General features: G+C 34.3%; 1 protein-coding gene across 9 annotated transcripts in view; it reads right to left on the bottom strand.

The window, feature by feature from the left end:
- Positions 1-18,752, bottom strand: part of BIRC6 (baculoviral IAP repeat containing 6) — a 215,943-nt gene that overhangs the window by 116,660 nt on the left and 80,531 nt on the right. For 5 of the 9 annotated variants that reach the window (XR_824319.1, XM_010829820.1, XM_010829819.1 and 2 more), the window contains 11 exons: positions 17,491-17,637; positions 11,135-11,322; positions 10,045-10,368; positions 9,736-9,835; positions 7,224-7,438; positions 6,691-6,899; positions 6,017-6,363; positions 4,865-5,084; positions 4,220-4,353; positions 3,341-3,478; positions 1,830-1,957 (listed from right to left, as the gene is read on the bottom strand). Coding sequence is in view for 8 of the 9 variants with exons in the window: in XM_010829820.1 (XP_010828122.1) it covers positions 1,830-1,957; positions 3,341-3,478; positions 4,220-4,353; positions 4,865-5,084; positions 6,017-6,363; positions 6,691-6,899; positions 7,224-7,438; positions 9,736-9,835; positions 10,045-10,368; positions 11,135-11,322; positions 17,491-17,637 (2,150 nt within the window). In the remaining variant the exon portion in view is untranslated. The remainder of the gene's footprint in view (positions 1-1,829; positions 1,958-3,340; positions 3,479-4,219; positions 4,354-4,864; positions 5,085-6,016; positions 6,364-6,690; positions 6,900-7,223; positions 7,439-9,735; positions 9,836-10,044; positions 10,369-11,134; positions 11,323-17,490; positions 17,638-18,752) is intronic. The other 4 variants (XM_010829827.1, XM_010829822.1, XM_010829821.1 and 1 more) reach the window with 3 other exon arrangements.

Here is an 18,752-nt window from a genome sequence, read left to right as displayed (position 1 = left end):
TTAAAAACAACAAAATAAGTTATTGTACTTCTCAGAATCCATATGGCAAACTAATGAAACAAGTAAGTTTCTGTGAAGTCTAGTTTTAACTATATTGATTTTTTAAAAAATCACCTATAAAATCCAAATAAAAGATCTCCCCATTCTGTAATTAAGAAGTAACCAATTTCTTATCCATGGAAGAAGAGAAATAAGTGGAATACTTTTTTTATGTAAGCTTCTAATGAGACTGACTGATGGAATGTTTTTAAATAGAGGAAAAGAATTATTTTTAAATATACTAGGAAAATATTTTTACTGTACAAGAGTCCTAGCTTGGCTTTTATGGAAATCTCCTTCAAGAGTAGTATATTTTTTGGTATGTCTATGATTCTTATTAATTAAAAATTTTATTATAACTATACATTCACATGCAGTTATAAAAAATAATGCAGATCCCTTTTACACTTTACCCAATTTTGCCTAACCCATTTTGCCTAACAATAGTAAAATATTACAACAGAGTAATGACATTATTACAATTCACCTAAGTTATTCAGATTTCAATGATGTGAAAAAGCTTCACATCATTTTTCTTGCAAAAGGGCCAACGGTTGCTCATAGTGGAAAAACTCAGAAATAAGTAATTTAGTGCTAAGTCATGCTTTTTAAAAAACCCAAAGCTTTCACAAACTTTCAGAGCATACATGTTTTCATATAAATTCTCATTTCATCTTAAATTAGCTTCCCTGGTGGCTCAGAGAGTACAGAGTCTGACTGGAGAGCGGGAGACCCAGGTTAGATTCCTGGGTCGGGAAGATCCCCTGGAGAAAGAAATGGCAACCCCACTCCAGTATTCTTGCCTGAAAAATCCCATGGATGGAGGAGCCTGTCGGGCTACAGTCCATGGGGTCGCAAAGAGTCAGACACTACTGAACAACTTCACTTTCTTTTTCTTTCATCTTAAATCAATTATACAAATATTTTTAAGAGACATATAAGGCTCTATACTGGATATTAAATATACAGTATATATTTATATATATACTGTAAGACAGAGAGGAAGATGCATTTATAATAAAGTAGTGGCGTATAAGAATCTGACATCAGCTATAAACTCAGGTTAACAAAAGAATCTCAACAGGAGAATACAATAAATATAATGAAAGGCAAAATACAGGATACATGGGGATATTTTATGGGATCCTAATTTAGAAATCAGGGAAGATCTCCTTTAGAAAGTGAATATGAACTAATTTCTGAAAAGTAAGTTCAATTATCCAAGCAAAATAGAAAACTAAATGTTTGGCAGGGGGAGAGGAAGGGATGGGGGAATAAGCACATATTAAAATAAATCTTGGATGAGAAGACTGGTTGCAGGTGGTCCAGGAACTCAAATTCAATATGGCTAGGCCAAAATTCAAACCTAAAAGTTAGACAGGCAGATGATAGATATGCTAAAGCCATATTAAGGAGTTTTACCATCAGTCAAAGATCACCTGGAAACCACTAACAATTTAGAGGTGGAGTGATATGATCAGGTATGTATCTAAAAGAACCCTCTGGGGCAGCATGAAAAATGAACTGGATTGAGAAAACAAAGGCAAACATGTCTTCTGACTAGGCAACTGATGGCTGCACTTAGAATAGTAGTATCAGAAATGTGAGGAGGTAGACAGCTTGAAAGAACTTGGCAAAAATCTGTGAACTATGTACTGCTGGCATCTTACAAACAAACTCCATCTCAAAAGTGTCAAATAATTTCCCTAAATTAAGTAGTTCATAAGGTCTGATGGGAAGTCTATCTCATACAATGTCTCAAATACAAGCAAAAAAATATCGAAAGTTACCTGTTTATGATGAACTAGCTGCTTTCTTATTTTTCTGGAATATAATCTATCAAGGCTACTGCTGCCTTTGGAAGACCGACTTATGTTCTGGGTGTGCAGATTATTGTTAATGAAACTCCACTGGTTACCTACAGAGCAATGAAAAGTTGTATTAATAATTATGATAAATGTGATTTTAAAGTACTACTCATACCCAGAAAATATAAAATGATAAATGTGTTAATCACAAGAAAGCGGTTTTTGAAAAAAATTAAGGAAACCATCGTAAAGAAACTGCTAAGAACATGTGATCTTATAAAAGTTAACCTAGACCCTAAATGACTTTAAGACCAGGGTTCTCTGTGCTTTCAATCTTTCCATTAAGGTAACAGTCTACTTTTTCCACAACTGTTTAAAATTAATCTTTGTACAATACCACTTTGATAAAGTCATTCAAATGTAACAATAACAAAATGCTCACTATTGTCTATTTCAAACTCTATGCTTTTATGCAGGTATCAAAAAAAAGGATACTTAAAAATCTGATTTAATGACTGCGAAAATAAGACTGAATAGTTAAAAAACCATGCTGCACAGCTCTACATCTTCTCATTCTGGAATGTGTCCAGACTATTCCATACTGGTCATTCTGTTCACTTCAGGCTTAATCCCACTTGTCACCAATCCTCAATGATTTTTTTCATATCTGCTTAACCTAATAACAGCTTTTTCTGTTCTCTTATTATCCTTTTGTCAAGTCATTCAAATTCTTCAGGCCTTAAAAAAATGTCTTCCACCAATGTGTTTTCATAATACCTGAATGCTATAAATAAAACTAAGGCTTCACATACTATCTGTTATATTCCAACTTTACACACAGTTGCATTTGTGTCTTACTTCTACAGTCTATAACTGAGTAGTGACCTATAGATATTAATATACAGCACAGTTTAAAAAAAAAAATCCTTGTGCATGAAAAGAATTCCCCGCCCTATTCTCAAACAATGTGTCATAAACAACCGATTTACATATAAAACATCTAAACAGCCCTTTAATAGTATAATCCTAATAATTTTTTAAAATTCCTAATTTTATGGAAATTCTTGTCTGTATTTACATATGATATGTAGCTGCTTCATAAAGTCTTGTTAACTTGGAAAACAAGAAGAAAATAATTTATCTTACACTTTGATTTTCTTTCATTTAAAAAATTTTCTGTGCTTCAAGCTTATGGAGATTACAACTCACAAAAATCTAGGAATTTCTGTATCTTGGCATAAATGTCATTTGCAGTTAATAGAAACATTTTATAACAGTAAATGGAATGACATACTAAATACCATAAAACTACAATAACCCTTCACAGACTTCCTTCTCCTTAACTTCACTTATATATATGTTATTCCTGGTAAAGGTAACGAATATCTTACATATATTACATATAGCTGGACTCTCCAGGCCAAAGTCAGTTCTGGAAAAATTGCATATTCATTCAAAATCCCCACCAGCAGATTATTATAAACGTCTGATACCTGTCATAAACCTCTCCCTGTCTTTACCATTCAAAGGTTTCTTTGCAGCTGCTGCTTCATCTTCCACAGTTGCCACATAATCCAGCAACCTGGACACGAGCATAACAACCCAACTGATCATGGGGATATCTAGTACTCCTGTACAGAAATGAAAGGGGGAGAAACAGTCATGTGACCCTAAGAATCCTAATGAAGTCTGGTAAAATAATTATAAAATTAAGATATTTTATAACTCCAAAATACACCATATAATTATCAATACTAATATTTATTTATATTAAGCCTCAAAATTGAAACCTGCGGCCACAAATTGAATAACACATCAAATCTAATGGAAGATTTAACAAATCTTTCATGGTACAAAAACGGATTCATAAGCATAATTTGAAATCTAACAGGTAATAACTTATAGAAAACAAGGTATAAGAAACTATTCTTAGACTTAAAGGGGGCTGAAATTTTTTTAAAAAGGTCTCAATTTATAAGTCATATAGTTTCGCACCATGTTTCAGAGTTTTTATTCCAGTAACAATTTTCCTGCTCAAATGAAGCTCATTATCAATAAACAGAACAGCAGTGCTGCCAAAAAACTTAAACGTGAGAGCCGATTTTAATCATGATAGTATAAAAACAACATACACAATAATTTCCAAGTTCAAAATTCACATAAAGAAAAGGTACACATTGAAAAAGCAGTAACCACATGACAGTCAATCACATGAAGGCTGGTCATTCTAAAAAGTCTGTGTCACAAAAATATCAACAAAATGTGCAGCAAAACAAATATTAAAATGAATATTTCAGAGTTGATAGTTTATAAAAAACAGTATTTACAGGAATCTTATGTTTTTACTTGAAGAACACTAATTCAAATAATACCTTCTGTCCTCCTATGCATGGGTAACTGTGGCTGAAGAGGTGACAGTAAGTTATCCAACAGATTAAGTAAGCTTTCTAATACTCCACTGTTACTAAGTGATCTCTGACCAATGCAGGAAAGTAACATGAAGACCCTAAAAAGAAAAAACAAAGATACAAACAAAACACTGAGTATGAATCAATTTAACTGTTCATATTCAAAATAATTCACACTGTAATTTAAGAGACTAATGATAGACTATTTGGTTATTAGTAAGATTTATATCTGGAAGCACAATGTTAAAAATAGCTCTTTTTCAGCTATTTGCTTATATTTTCTAAGTTTATCCACAAGAAATCACGTAGAAACAACATTATCACAGACTCAAAAAAATACGTTTGACACATATAGCAATAGAATCTGATAGGAAATACGTGTAAATACAAATCAATAAACTCCATAGATTTAGTTAGGAAACTGAAGAATACGGTTCAGTTATATCATGTAGAATCTTCTTCAATATGCCCTTCACTGGGCATTGCTCAAACTCTGAAAAGACATGCTTAATTTTTCCACACTCAGTACCCACATACACAACATTTCCAATTTGAACACTGTGGGAATAAATCACTAATAACAAATTATTCCAGCATTTTCTGACCTACCTATCCTGTGGAAAGATGAGAAGCTGCTCGGAATTGTACAATTCCTGAAGAACATTAGAAAGAAACTGGCCCCACCATCTTTCACCACCACAGAGCTGAACAAGTAGAAGACCAGTATGCAACCGTATCTTTGGGGTTCCACTGATGCACAGGTGTTTAAAAAGCTCTTCACAGGCCTGGGCATGGAACGTACTCTGCAAAACTGCAGGAACAGAGTGTCCTATTACAAGAAAGAAAACAGTAAAATTTCCTATTTAAGAGTATGCTGTAGGATCAAAATCAGCATTCCCAGATAGGCTTTCCTCCTTACCAGCAAAATCTGGTCTATTTATTTATTCCTTATATATAGGATTTTAATTGCTAAATATTTGGAGGGGGGGGGAATGGCAATTACATCAATTATACTTGGCACCCCACTCTAGTACTCTTGCCTGGAAAATCCCATGGCGGGGAGAAGCCTGGTAGGCTGCAGTCCATGGGGTCGCTAAGTCAGGCACAACTGAGCGACTTCACTCTCACTTTTCACTTTCATGCACTGGAGAAGGAAATGGTAACCCACTCCAGTGTTCTTGCCTGGAGAATCCCAGGAACAGCGGAGCCTGGTGGGCTGCCGTCTATGGGGTCGCACAGAGTTGGACATGACTGAAGTGACTTAGCAGCAGCATACTTCTTCTATGTGGAGGTAGGTGAATCAGATAGCTCTGTGTGGTGTGTGTGTGTGTGGAGTTAGGTGAATCAGATAGCTCTGTGTGTGTGTGTGTGTGTGTGTGTGTGTATTTGGGTGCACACAGTCACAACCATATGTAATGATCAAAAATAGCTCCTGGCTAGAAACTGACAGTTCTGTTAGATTAGCAACTTATTAACAGCTTTCAGTGTTGAATTTTCAAATATTAATTATTATTTTGCCAGGTAACACAATGATGTAGAACATCAATAGCTGAAACTCAAGAAAAAATTAACCATAGACCTATTTAAGAAAAACAAATTAAAAAAAGGGAAAAAAATGAATCAACCTAAAAACGCATTTCAAAAACATATCAGAAAGGATATCAAAATAAACAGTACCCAGTAAATATTAATACATTAAAACATACAAAATCATATCAAATGTATTTCCGGCCTTTTTAAGTACTTAAGCTAAATACAAACCATTGGAAGAGTGAAGAAGGCTGAGCAAAGTGTCCAATAAATATCTGATGATGGTACGTAACTGCTCTGTGGAAGATGTCTGAATTAAATCTTTTGGGTCTGATGTTTCACTCAACATCTTCCTACTTGCACCAAGAGCTACTTTGAGCCTCTGCACTGCATTATGAGCCAAATTTAGTTGAAGCTGTAGCTGGATACAGTCCTGATAGGCAGAAAAAACTCGACTGTCCTCCTCGACTGCCTTGTCTGGCTTTCGCAAAAAGTACTGTGCGTTGTTAGCACTGTTGAGAGGAGGAAGATCAATACTTTGCAAAAGAGTTTCCAGTCGATGACAAGCTAAGTTATACCTATAAGAAAAAAATAAATGAACAAAATAATTCTTGCAATGTTCTCTTTAAAATACATATACGAATACACACAAAAATTAAATCTCTAGAACAAGTTAACATACAACAATTAGAAAGAATTAATCAATTGGTAAATAGTAAAAAAAAAAAAAAAAAAATTATTAAATCATATTAATGCATTAAACATTATAACACGCTAGTGTCCTCCTGCTTTTTGCCCTTCTCTATACACTTATGAAAAAGTATTTCTTGACCAAGTATATGCAAGACATTATATAAAATATATAGCTTCAATAAGATTAAAATATACACCAATTTTCTACTAACCTGCACTGTATATCCTCCTGTAGAGCAACCATCATTGCTAAATGCTGGTCAATTTCTGGTTGGTTTGCAGATTCTCCCTCTCCCCTCAGAGGATCATGCATTAATTTCAATTCACTCTCCCAAGGCAAGATATAGGTATGACCATAGTAAAATCCTAATGGAATTTTAGCTCTGGCATTTGTACTTCCATAACGTCCAATGACAGTGATCTGAAATGAAAACTTATAAATATACATACCTACTCATCTACAACAATAAAAATCTGAATCATATATTAAAAAATAATTATAAAAAGATACATATTTTATTACAGTTGATCTATACTATTGTGTTCATTTCTGCTGTACAGCAAAGTGATTCACTTATACATACACATACACACTCTTTTTTATATGTTTCCATTATGGTTTACCACAGGATATTGAGTATGGTTCCCTGTGTTATAAGGATACTTTTAAATTATGTCTGAATATTTTCCCTAACTTATCAGAAACAGAGAGAGTGTACCAATTCATCTTCTTGAAGTTCTTTACCTTCATGAATCTGCACACTGGAGGTGGTATCAAATCATGCAGAATTAGTGAATGGGTGCTAATATCAGTTGCCACTACCAATCGCCTCCCGTCAACCTCTTCTCCTAATGTCCAAATGTCAATTGACAAGGAGGCCAAGTCTCCACAAGTGGGAATCAATACATCTGTCAATAGTATTGGTCTGCCAAAATCCAAGGTCACAAATCTCCTTGCTCCTATGAGAGAGAGAGAGCAACGGCTGACATAAAAGACCACGAAAATTAACCACAAGATACACTCAGAAACAATTTGGAACATTTATCTTAAAATATAAAATCAACTTACTAAACTATAGACAATTAAGAAGTTAAAAATTGTCATTCAAAAATTGTCTAAAATTTCCATCTGTATTAAACTCCAAGATCTAAGTTAAAATATATATATAAGAATAAGTTTAAAAAAAGTTAAAAAAAAAAAAAGAATAAGTTACTGTGAAGGCAACCAACTGTACACATAAGCTTATTTTAAAACTTTAAAACCAAAAAAGGTAAATCAGCAAAAACAGAATACAGGTGAACTCAATAAACTACCTATCTGTTCTTCTTTCAGTCATTTGGTCTTTTTTTCCTTCTAATTTCACTATCATCTTTTGGAGCTGCATCTTACATTGTGGTTAAGATGTAAAGGAAAAGTGTAAGGCTTAAATCACATGTAGTCATTGCTGCTGCTGCTGCTAAGTCGCCTCAGTTGTGTCCGACTCCGTGCAACCCCATAGACGGCAGCCCAACAGGCTCTGCCATCCCTGGGATCCTCCAGGCAAGAACAGTGGAGTGGGTTGCCATTTCCTTCTCCAATGCGTGAAAGTGAAAGTAAAGTCGCTCAGTCATGTCCGACTCTTAGCGACCCCATGGACTGCAGCCTACCAGGCTCCTCCATCCATGGGATTTTCCAGGCCACAGTACTGGAGTTGGGGTGCCATTGCCTTCTCTGCATGTAGTCATTACTATCACACTAAAAAAATCTCTTACTAAGGCCCTCCAATGGAGACAGATAAAGCTTCTCTCGAACAGTGCTTCCCTCCCATATTGAGACATCACTGTCTTGTCAGCTCAGTACCAGATGAAGCAGAAGGCTTACTATTAAGGGCCACACTGAAGAGGGAGCACGTCTTCTCTGTGTGAGCTCATATTAACGAAAGGCAACAATGAGCTGAGAGGAGAGCAGATTTGCATCTCACATACATTTCAGGAATAAGGTCAATTACTGAAACAGTAGGCAGAATCATTAATAAAAATCCTAATTATTTTTCTTCTTTATTGGCTTGGGGGCCAGATAGCAATCTTACTAGTTACACTATATGGTGAAGGAACCCAACTAAATTTAATAGGACTAGTAATATCTCCACAGAGCCGTTTTATGGAAAACCAGGGAGTTATCAATAATTTTTCCTAAACAGCTAAGACTACTGAATGAAAAACATAATTCTCCCCTTTAGGGGGCTAACATGCCATCATCAACCCCATAGATAAAAAACCAAATCATAGTGTAAACAACTGCTAACACTTCGTAAGACTGGACACATAAGACTGGATGATAAATTTCACTCTAAATGCCACAAACACTAATGCTGCTACCAATGAATGGTTAGTTGGGCAGAAAACACCATTAACATTTTTTTAAAAACTCTTCCAAAGAGGAAACAACCCACTGCAATAAAGCAAATATGGTTCAACTCTTCATATAGTGAAAACTAATACAGTACTCACTATCTTCACATTACTTACCCTGGCTGATTCATGTCAATGTATGGCAAAAACCACCACAATCCTGCAATTAGCCTAATTAGCCTCCAATTATAAAGAATAAATTAATTTAAAAAAAAAACACACACACACACACATACAACAAGGATTTTGTTAAGTTCTGCTGCTGCTCAAGCCCAGAAATAACAGCTGGTAGGATAATAAGGGAAACATTTCCTACAGTGTATTAGTAAACATGCTCTAACGGAAAGCACCTATCCTGATCATAGGTCTCTAGCAATATAAGCATGGTAGAGGCCTAAGTAAAATCTTAGTTCTCCAGAGACCATGAAATGTTCATCCTACTTAGTTACTATCATTAGCAGTAACTCTGTCAGCTGTTCTCAAAAAAATGGTTCCACGATTAGAACCATGAGACTAATGCTAGCCTTAGAAATACCTCTTTAAGCATAATTTTTAGTGTAATTGTAACTGAGCAGCTACAATGAAGGCAGATATTTATGTCAACCATAGCCCAAGAGGTAAGATTCTTATACAGATCAAACCCACTGTTTGGACAGAATGAATGAAACTACTCAGCAGCACACTTCCATTCAACTTCATCAGTACAGAACTTGAGTCTTAATGTAATGCATACTCTTGGTAAAAAAGCACTTTCCTCAGAGCAGACGTGATTTATTTCCACAGAAAAATCAAACTACAAAATACTGTCTTCCAAGAACCAACAGACAAAGCAAAAAAATATATATTTTAAGAAAATAAAAGATTACCTGAATGCATTCGCTCTATAATAATGGACTGGTGAGGTGGAGGTTGAAGAAAATGTGAAGCGTGAGAAATTGCAAGGGCTAGACCAGAACCAAGTGGATTCTAGAAAAGAAAAAAGTATAATTCTATATTGATATCACTCTTGCTCTATAAAAACTAATAACCATAAAATGAAGTTAATAAGTCTCATTTCCTGATGTATATTCTGCAATATTTTATAAAATAATCTAATTTGCCTTCTAAAGTTAGCGTATACATAAAAATATTTTTAAATGTCTAAGCGAACACCTATTTAAAATATAGTAATTTACCATTCTGGACTTGTTGGAATTTTTGTTATGTGCAGCAAGATTGACTGTTGGGGGATCAATAACTGAGCCTGGGAAAAGCTGTGCAAGTTCGGCATTAATCACAACGGAAACTGCTTCATTGGGTGGGGTAAGTGGTGGAGTCATAAAAAGTGGTGTTGTTTTTGGAGTGGGTGGAATAACATCAGATGGATGAATGAAGAATCCAGGGGCTGCCACTGGGTTGGAAGGCACAGAGCTGTGAACAGGACCTGCTGCTGATGCTGCGGATGCTGCTGCAGCTGCTGCAGCTGTTGTCTGATGTAACTTGGCTTCCAGCTTTGCTTTCTGTAAAAGAAGTAAAAGCAACAAATATAGACTAACCCTGCCTACCTAATCTGTGGGGAACACTATATGGCATATATTATGAAAATAAACATGATTAACTGGATCCTAGTGCAATAAATATGAAATTAAGTAAGAAAAATTGACTCAATATGAATGGAATACTTCTATGTTGCATATATATCTCCTTAAAAATCTAATATTAAAGTTCCTGAGTATTTCGGCAGTAGGACTTTCTCAAAGCAAAGGTGGAAAAGAAGAGCAATTAACATAAATAAGGAAACAAAATTCTTCTCAAAACAAAATATTAACAGGAAGCGGATTCTCATGTTGCCTAGCCTGACACAATCTGTCACTAGGAATTGTATACAGTCCACAACAAAATCTCCAAAACATGCTATTATTACTAAATTTTAATTCACATTCATTTAGTGTCTTTAAATGTTTTAGGTTTTACAATCCATAAAAATAGTAACTGTTAACACTTACATTTGACCAAGAATATTTATAAATAGAATAAAGAATGGATTTTAAAGATTACAAAGAAAATATGAATTATATTCCCCAAGATATGAAATATAAAATGCATTTAAATAATTTTTAAAAATTTAAGTATATCATGAAGATGTTACCTCAATTTTTGCAGAAAATGGTTATCTCAGATCAGTCAACCTAATTTCCTTTATGAAAATAACAGTCATTTTTACAGTACTTTTTCAGCTTTTGAAGTTTAGAGACAGCATGAACAAAGAGCCAAATAGTCTCCAACCTGTTGCTGAAGCTTCAAAAGCTGCTGCTGTTTCTCTTGCAGCACCTGTAGCTGTTGCTCGGCTGAAGCCATTGCATGAGAGAGAGACTGCAAAGCTACCTGGGCTGCTGAACTCAGGGCTGTCGAAGCTTCCCCAACTGTCCCAGATGAGAGTCCACCTACTGCAGGAGTAACCCCGAAGGAACTCACTGGCATCAAGACAAAGGGGGAGAAACAGGATAAAGAAAAGGCTCACAGAGAAACACGTACAAAAGCACACTACTTCGACACTAAACAACACTTAATTTTCATTTAAAAAATAAAAATCTTGAGAGGAAATCTTAATGGTAAAACTATATTGATAATAATAGTATTCAAGTATAAGGGATCCAAGAATGACTTCTTAATCAAAGAAAATTAGTATACTTTTAAGTTTAAAAATACTTTTAGCCTGAAGACATTTCATTTAATATGGCTAAAATGAAAATAAAAAACAATAATCTTATACAGTTTGAGCATGAGAAATAAACTGATGTTTGCTTTACTAAGATTTCCTACAGAAACAACTTCTTCTTCTCCCTTCTTCTCCCTCCCCTAAAAAGCTAAAAAAAAAAAAACCAAAAACCGTTCAATTATAAGAACATCGTTTAACAAGACTGATGACACCAATTTCCTCATTTTATAGCACAGCCTAATAAGAGAATCTGGCCCACATACAATATGTAAAGCAGTGTTTCCTCAGAACATGAACAGGAAGAGAAACATGTCCTACGCACAAATAAGTCTGGTACACACTGCTTACCCATGAATACTACCATTTTTAAAGATCTATAAAATTACACAAGTTTAAAATATTTTTACTCCCCTTTTCAACATTATTCAAATATGTATTATAGAAGAATTTTTTTCCCATTAAATATTTAACAGTGTCCGTGTAAAACATTTTGAGAAAAGCTGAGATAAAAATTTAATTTCATAAACTCACACAATCTTCAACAAAAGAGGCAAGAACATACATGCAATGGAGAAAAGACAGTCTCTTCAGCAAGCTGTACTGGGAAAGCTGGACAGTCACATGTAAATCAATGAAGTTAGAACACACCCTCACATCATACACAAAAATAAACTCAAAATGGCTTAAAGACTTAAATATAAGACATAACACCGTAAAACTCCCATAAGAGAACATAGGCAAAACATTCTACAGATAAATAGATATAAATCACACCAATGTTTTCTTAGGTCAATCTCCCAAGGCAACAGAAATAAAAGCAAAAATCAACAAATGGGACCTAATCAAACTCACAGGCAGAGCAAAGAATACTATAAACAAAACAAAAAGACAATGTATGGATTGGGAGAAAATATTTGGGAAAATGCGACCATCAAGGGCTTAATATCCAAAATATACAAACAGTTCATACAACCCAACAATAAAAAAAACAAACAGCCCAACTGAAAAATGGGCAGCAACCTAAATATAAGAAGACATACAGAGGGCCAATGGACACGTGAAAAGATGCTCAACACCACTAATTATTAAGAGAAGTGTAGAACAAAACTACAACAAGCCATTGCCTCACACTGGTCAGAATGGCCTAATTAAAAAGTCTACAAGCAACAAATGCTGGAGAGAGGGTGGACAAGAGGAAACCCACCTATGCTGTTGGTGGGAATGTAAGTCGATACAGTCACTACTGAAAACAATATGTAGGTTCCTTAAAAAACTAAAAATAGAACTTCCATATGATTCAGCAATCCCACTCCTGGGAATATAACCAGAGAAAGCTTTGACTCAAAAAAACATACATGTACCCCAATGTTCACTGCTGCACAATTTATAATAGCCAAATCAAGGAAGCAATCTAAGTGCCCATCAAAAGATGAATAGATAAAGATGTGGTATACATATATAATGGGATACTACACGGCCATGAAAAAGAATGAAACAATGCCATTTGCGGCAACATGGATGAACTTGGAAATTATTATGTTAAGTGAAATAAGTCAGAATGAGAAAGACTCACTTATATGGAGGAAAGACAACTGCTACAATAATAGGAAATGTAGAAGTTACCCTGTAGGGCTAAAACCTTAGTGGTAGAACTAGGATTAGAAACAAGGGCCATGTGAAATCAAATATAACATGAGGCACAATGCTAAGTAAGGAACTTAACTCACTTAAACTTTGCAATGGCCCTTGAGTAGGTAATACTGTTACCCTATTTCACAGGTAATGTATCTAAAACTGAGGGAGAGACACAGAAAAAATTAACATAACATTTTAAATCCACAATATCCCAATAAATATAAATAAGTAAAACTGAGGGAAGTAATTTGCTCATAAATATTTGAAAAGTAGGACGGGGGAGGTAATCTAACAGCATATCTTGACATTTAACAATGAATATGCTATGCCAGAATTCAAATAAACTATTTTTTTAAACTAAGTTATAATCACAAGATAGAAATAACAACAAAACTGTGCATAGCCTCTTAGAATAAAAAATTTCCTCTATTAAAAAAAAAAAGGTCACTACACTGAAGCCATTCGATACCTCATATACCACGCACAAATTCAACTATATGAGTTTGGTCAAAGAAAACGCAGTCATATCTCATACAAGCTGTGTGTCCCAAAATAAAATCTACTTGCTCCACCAACTGTTCCACCAAAGCAACAGAAGTTCACTCCAACTCTAGAGGGAAGATTATTAGACTTACTGAAGCATTTATGTTGGCCTTGTACTTTGGGGATAATTTAAATGACTTTCAATATTAAGCATGTATACTTTAGCCTTCTACTGACTTTAAAATCTAATGCCCAAATAATATTCAAAGGAAAATGAGGTAAATCATGAGAAACACATAAAAGACAAACAATCCAAGAAAATGTCATTCTGTTACTACAAGAGCAAAGAAAAAAATAAAGAGAAATGAAAATGAAATTATGAGATAAATCCAAATGAATACTGAACACAAAAATTATAACAATAACCATGAGAATTAAAATAATATAAAATTAAGGTATGAAGTCATATTGCCATATAACTCAGAAAAGTGATTAAATAATGTTCAACATATTTGCACCATTTGGGAAAAAAAGTAACTGGATTTCTGGATATCAAGGATACATGTATATTATGCTCTCTGGGATAACTGCTAAAAATAATAAAAAGAAGAGAAATAGCTCAGTAAAAATAGAATCACCAATAAAATGGAAACAGGGAAAAAAAGAAACATCTAATAGGCAAGATGAGAAATCTAACAGAATATATAAAATACATGGCAGATTTGAATACAAATATATTAGCAATTATATTAAATGTAAATAAGCTAAATACTCCAATTGAAAGAACGGGACAAAAAAGGTTAAGTACATTCTGCTTATAAAAGACGTATTTAAAATAAGGAGATTCTGCAAAGTAAAAGTAAAAACATATACCATACAAATAGTAACCTAAAGAAAGCTGATGACTAGTAGAGAAATATCAAAAGAAGTAATTTTAGGAAAATCAATGCTACAGAGAGATAATACCTAACAATAAAAGATTCAATTCATGAGAAAGATACAACCATTCTAAATTTGTATGGCAGCTTCAAAATGCATAAAACAAAAACTGTTGAAACCAAAAACAGACAAATCCAAAAGTATAATGACAAGAAATTAACATGCTGATCTTATTAACTCCAAAAAAAAAAGAAACAGATAAAATAATCAATAAAGAGATAATTTGAAGAACACAATTAGCCAACTGTATATCCAAGTGGATATACAGAGTACACTTCACCAAGCACAGACTAAACATTACGGGTGAATGTAATAATCATAACATGGAATTTCAACGGCTGACCAAAAAATACATAAATGCAATTCTATACCACACAGACCTTACTCAACCAGTGTTTAGGAACATGTAGCTACGAAGTTATGAAAGTGAAAGTTAGTTGCTCAGTTGTGTCCGACTCTGCAACCAACCAGGCTCTTCAGAACATGGGATTTCTCAGACAAGAACACTGGAGTGGGCTGCCATTCCCTTCTCCAGGGTATCTTCCCGACTCAGGGATCGAACCCAGGTCTCCAGCACTGCAAGGCAGATTCTTTACTGTCTGAGCCACCAAGGAAGCTGAGCTAAGAGGTTATACAAAAAACAAATAAAAAGCTAGAAATGATTACTCTAAAAAAGTTAGGACAACATTTACCTTCTTCAAAGAGTGAGGGAAAAATAAATTGAAGTGGGCATAAAGAAATCTGTTTACAGAGTACTGGAAATGTTGTTTCTTGACCTGGTAGTCATACGGGCGGTTTGTGTTGTGATAAATTGCTTCCCTATACAATTGTTCAGAGAAGGCGATGGCACCCCACTCCAGTACTCTTGCCTGGAAAATCCCATGGATGGAGGAGCCTGGTAGGCTGCAGTCCACGGGGTCGCAAAGAGTTGGACACGACTGAGCGACTTCACTTTCACTTTTCACTTTCCTGCATTGGAGAAAGAAATGGCAACCCACTCCAGTGTTCTTGCCTGGAGAATCCCAGGGACGAGGGAGCCTGTTGGGCTGCCGTCTATGGGGTCATACAGAGTCGGACACGACTGAAGAGACTTAACAGCTTAGCAGCAGCATACAATTGTTTACTGCACTTATCTGTATGAGTATTATATTTCACAATTAACATGTTTCAAAATAAAAGGAGACAGAAGTTGAGAGACTACACTCATCTTCTAGCACCTTATGATCACAACTCAGGACTTTGTCTTAAAATTTAATAAAATCCCTCTGCTGGCAACAGTTTTGATCTGAGTGCAATACAAAGTTGAATTCTGATAAAAGCATAGACTACTTTTGGAATGACAAGAAACTGGTCCTATTATTTGTTTTGCAAAAGAAATGGGTAGGAATGTGAAGGAATAATTTTTTCAAATCACATCTTTTGTTTTAAAATATTACTGAATATTTTAAATATTCTGTTTTAAAATATTGTCTGAAAATATTACTTATCCAAATACATCAACTTTCTTAAAATAAAAAAATTAATTTCATGACAGTTCCAAAGAAAAAAGCCTGATTTAAAAAACTAAAGAGTTCTCAGACTCCCTGGTGGTCCTATGGTCAAGATTCTGTGCTTACACTGTGGAGGGCATGGGTTTGATCCCTGGGCTGGGAACTAAGATTCTGCAGCCAATCAATCAATAAATCAACATATAAAACAAAACTAAATAATTTTCTGGAAGTTTATTTTCTTGTTACGGCATGTTTCCATACCACGCTAAATGTTTAAGTTTCTATAAAATGACTGTAATAGTCCAAGAAAACAAACATAAGTAGATAATGACCCTTCTGGCATCTCCACGTAAAAGAAATATAAAATTTTATTTTAAAATGAAAACACTCAGCTAGATAAGTCATGAATTTCACTTAGTGGTTACTTCCACAATTGCAAGAAATATGATTCTGAATAAAAAGGCACTCAAACAACTGTTAAGCCCCCTTTAAAACATGCTGCCATTCTGGACCCAAGTGCAAGATTAAATTTTTCATGACTTTCATGACTTCTCAAGCAACTATTTTTACTTTCTAAAGAAACAAAGACATTCACAAAAAAAACACAAACAGTAGAATTCTTTCAAGACAATATTCAAAACCACATCTGTGACTATAATACAAATATAAAACATATTCCAATATTTTAATTACAAAAACTTCAATTATTTGTGCCCAGACAGAAATATGTGTGAATAAACACATATCTTACAACATAAAGAAAAAAAACAAAGGAAAAAAGATGTAAAAAATAAACAAGTTGTCATCAATCATTCATTTAAAGCAACACCACCACCATAGATTCAAACACACAAATAACAGGTTCATGTATCCAAAGTTGTTTTAAACTAGCTGAAAAAATAGTTTTCCCTCTTCACTCATCTCAAACTTCTCAAAGACACTAACAAATATACTTTTAACTTGAAGTGCAAGAAATAACACCATGATATGAACACTGCACACAAGCCTGGCCGACAGCTGATGACTACTGCTGATGGATAATGAAAAGAAAGTTTATTGTACTCTTCCTAACTTTACTTTTATCATGTGTGATATTTTCCAAATTGAAATGTTTCTAAAATTCCACACACATAAAAGCAAAAAGATTTAACATAGGGTTCTAGAAGGTAGGGGCAACAACCCATGAATAGACTTAGAAAAGATCTGAAACTACTTATGATTTTTCCTCACAATCTCCCTCCAACCAATAAGTTTCTACTTCACACAACAGTAAAGGCGTTTTACAGATAATATAAACAGATATATAAACACTTATATATCACTTTATTGCAACATAAAATATGTAACAAAAACTGTGTGTAAGAGAAGGTACATACCAGTAAACGTACTTGCATCATCCCTCTCTATTCTTGTTCCATCACTAGTTGACACACAAGAAAAGTGCAGAGGCTCAACTTCTAGAAGTCCAGTGAGAGATGTGAAACTACCTTCAGCAGCGGTGCCACTACTAACCTTCCCATTTCCTAATACAAAGGAGAGACAAGTTTGATAAAGGGTGAATTAATCTTAACAAGGCAACAGTCATAGTGAGAATTATAGCCACCACTTCAATTTTAACTACAAAGATGTATAAATGCACAAACCTTACACAGGGCTTCAACAATGGACATGGTATTAAGAAAACTCACAAACAGGAGGTACTACTCGTCTCTGTACTACAGAAGCAGAGTTGTACAGAAGCAACCACTAACCAGAGGCATACACATTAATAAGAAACTAGAACAAGTGATTTAGATTTTAAACGAGGAACAGAAAACAAAAGAAAAATAAATATTTTAAATGGGGAAAAAATAAGAGAGCTACTTAGATTTAATGCAAAATAATCAGAATATATCCTATGATATCAAGTGTATAAATGACACTAAATTAAAACTAAAAAAATACTCTCAAGATATTAGCAAGATTATATTCTAGAATGAGATATACTGCTTTATAATCATAAAAATAAGTTAGCACATGTAGCAGTAAGAAAAAAAATCAAATGGTCACATCTATGCAAACCATAAAATGACAGAAGACTGGATGGAAGAACACAAAAGAATTAAGAGTGTATATGGTACCAGGGGAGGAAAAGTGTCATTTAGTACTTGTCAAATTTTCTAAAATCAGAGCAATACTTTTAAATAGAATTCTTTATCAGACAAAGTAAAACAGAAGGAGAAGATGGAAAGAATGGAGACACAGAAAAAAACCTGAAGGAATAAATTAAACACCAAGACTAAACTATCAAAACCTTATTCTCCAACATCCATTTGTGCCCAGCCCAGGACCTGATACATGTATTAAAAAACAGTAATAACAATTTACTGAGCACTTATTCAGTAGAAGACATTGCAGATACAAGAGAAAAATGACAGGCCCCAGTTTTCATGAAATTCATATTCTATTCAAAGTTACCAGATATGAAACAAATAATTATGCAATTGAACCTTAAAAAAAAAAAAGTGCTACACTTTACTTAGAAGTTCACAGGACAAATAAGTCAAGGGGAAATCAATCTAAGTGAATAGGCAATAAAATACTTCCATGATGAGGTGAAGAGATTCATGTGAAAAATAAAAGATTTTTACGGATCTAC

Source organism: Bison bison, unplaced genomic scaffold, assembly GCF_000754665.1.
Source record: "Bison bison bison isolate TAMUID 2011002044 unplaced genomic scaffold, Bison_UMD1.0 scf7180017864508, whole genome shotgun sequence".
NCBI classification, from domain to species: domain Eukaryota; kingdom Metazoa; phylum Chordata; class Mammalia; order Artiodactyla; family Bovidae; genus Bison; species Bison bison.
The sequence above is the reverse complement of the archived record's forward strand: the minus strand, read 5'-3'. Positions and strand labels throughout refer to the sequence as shown.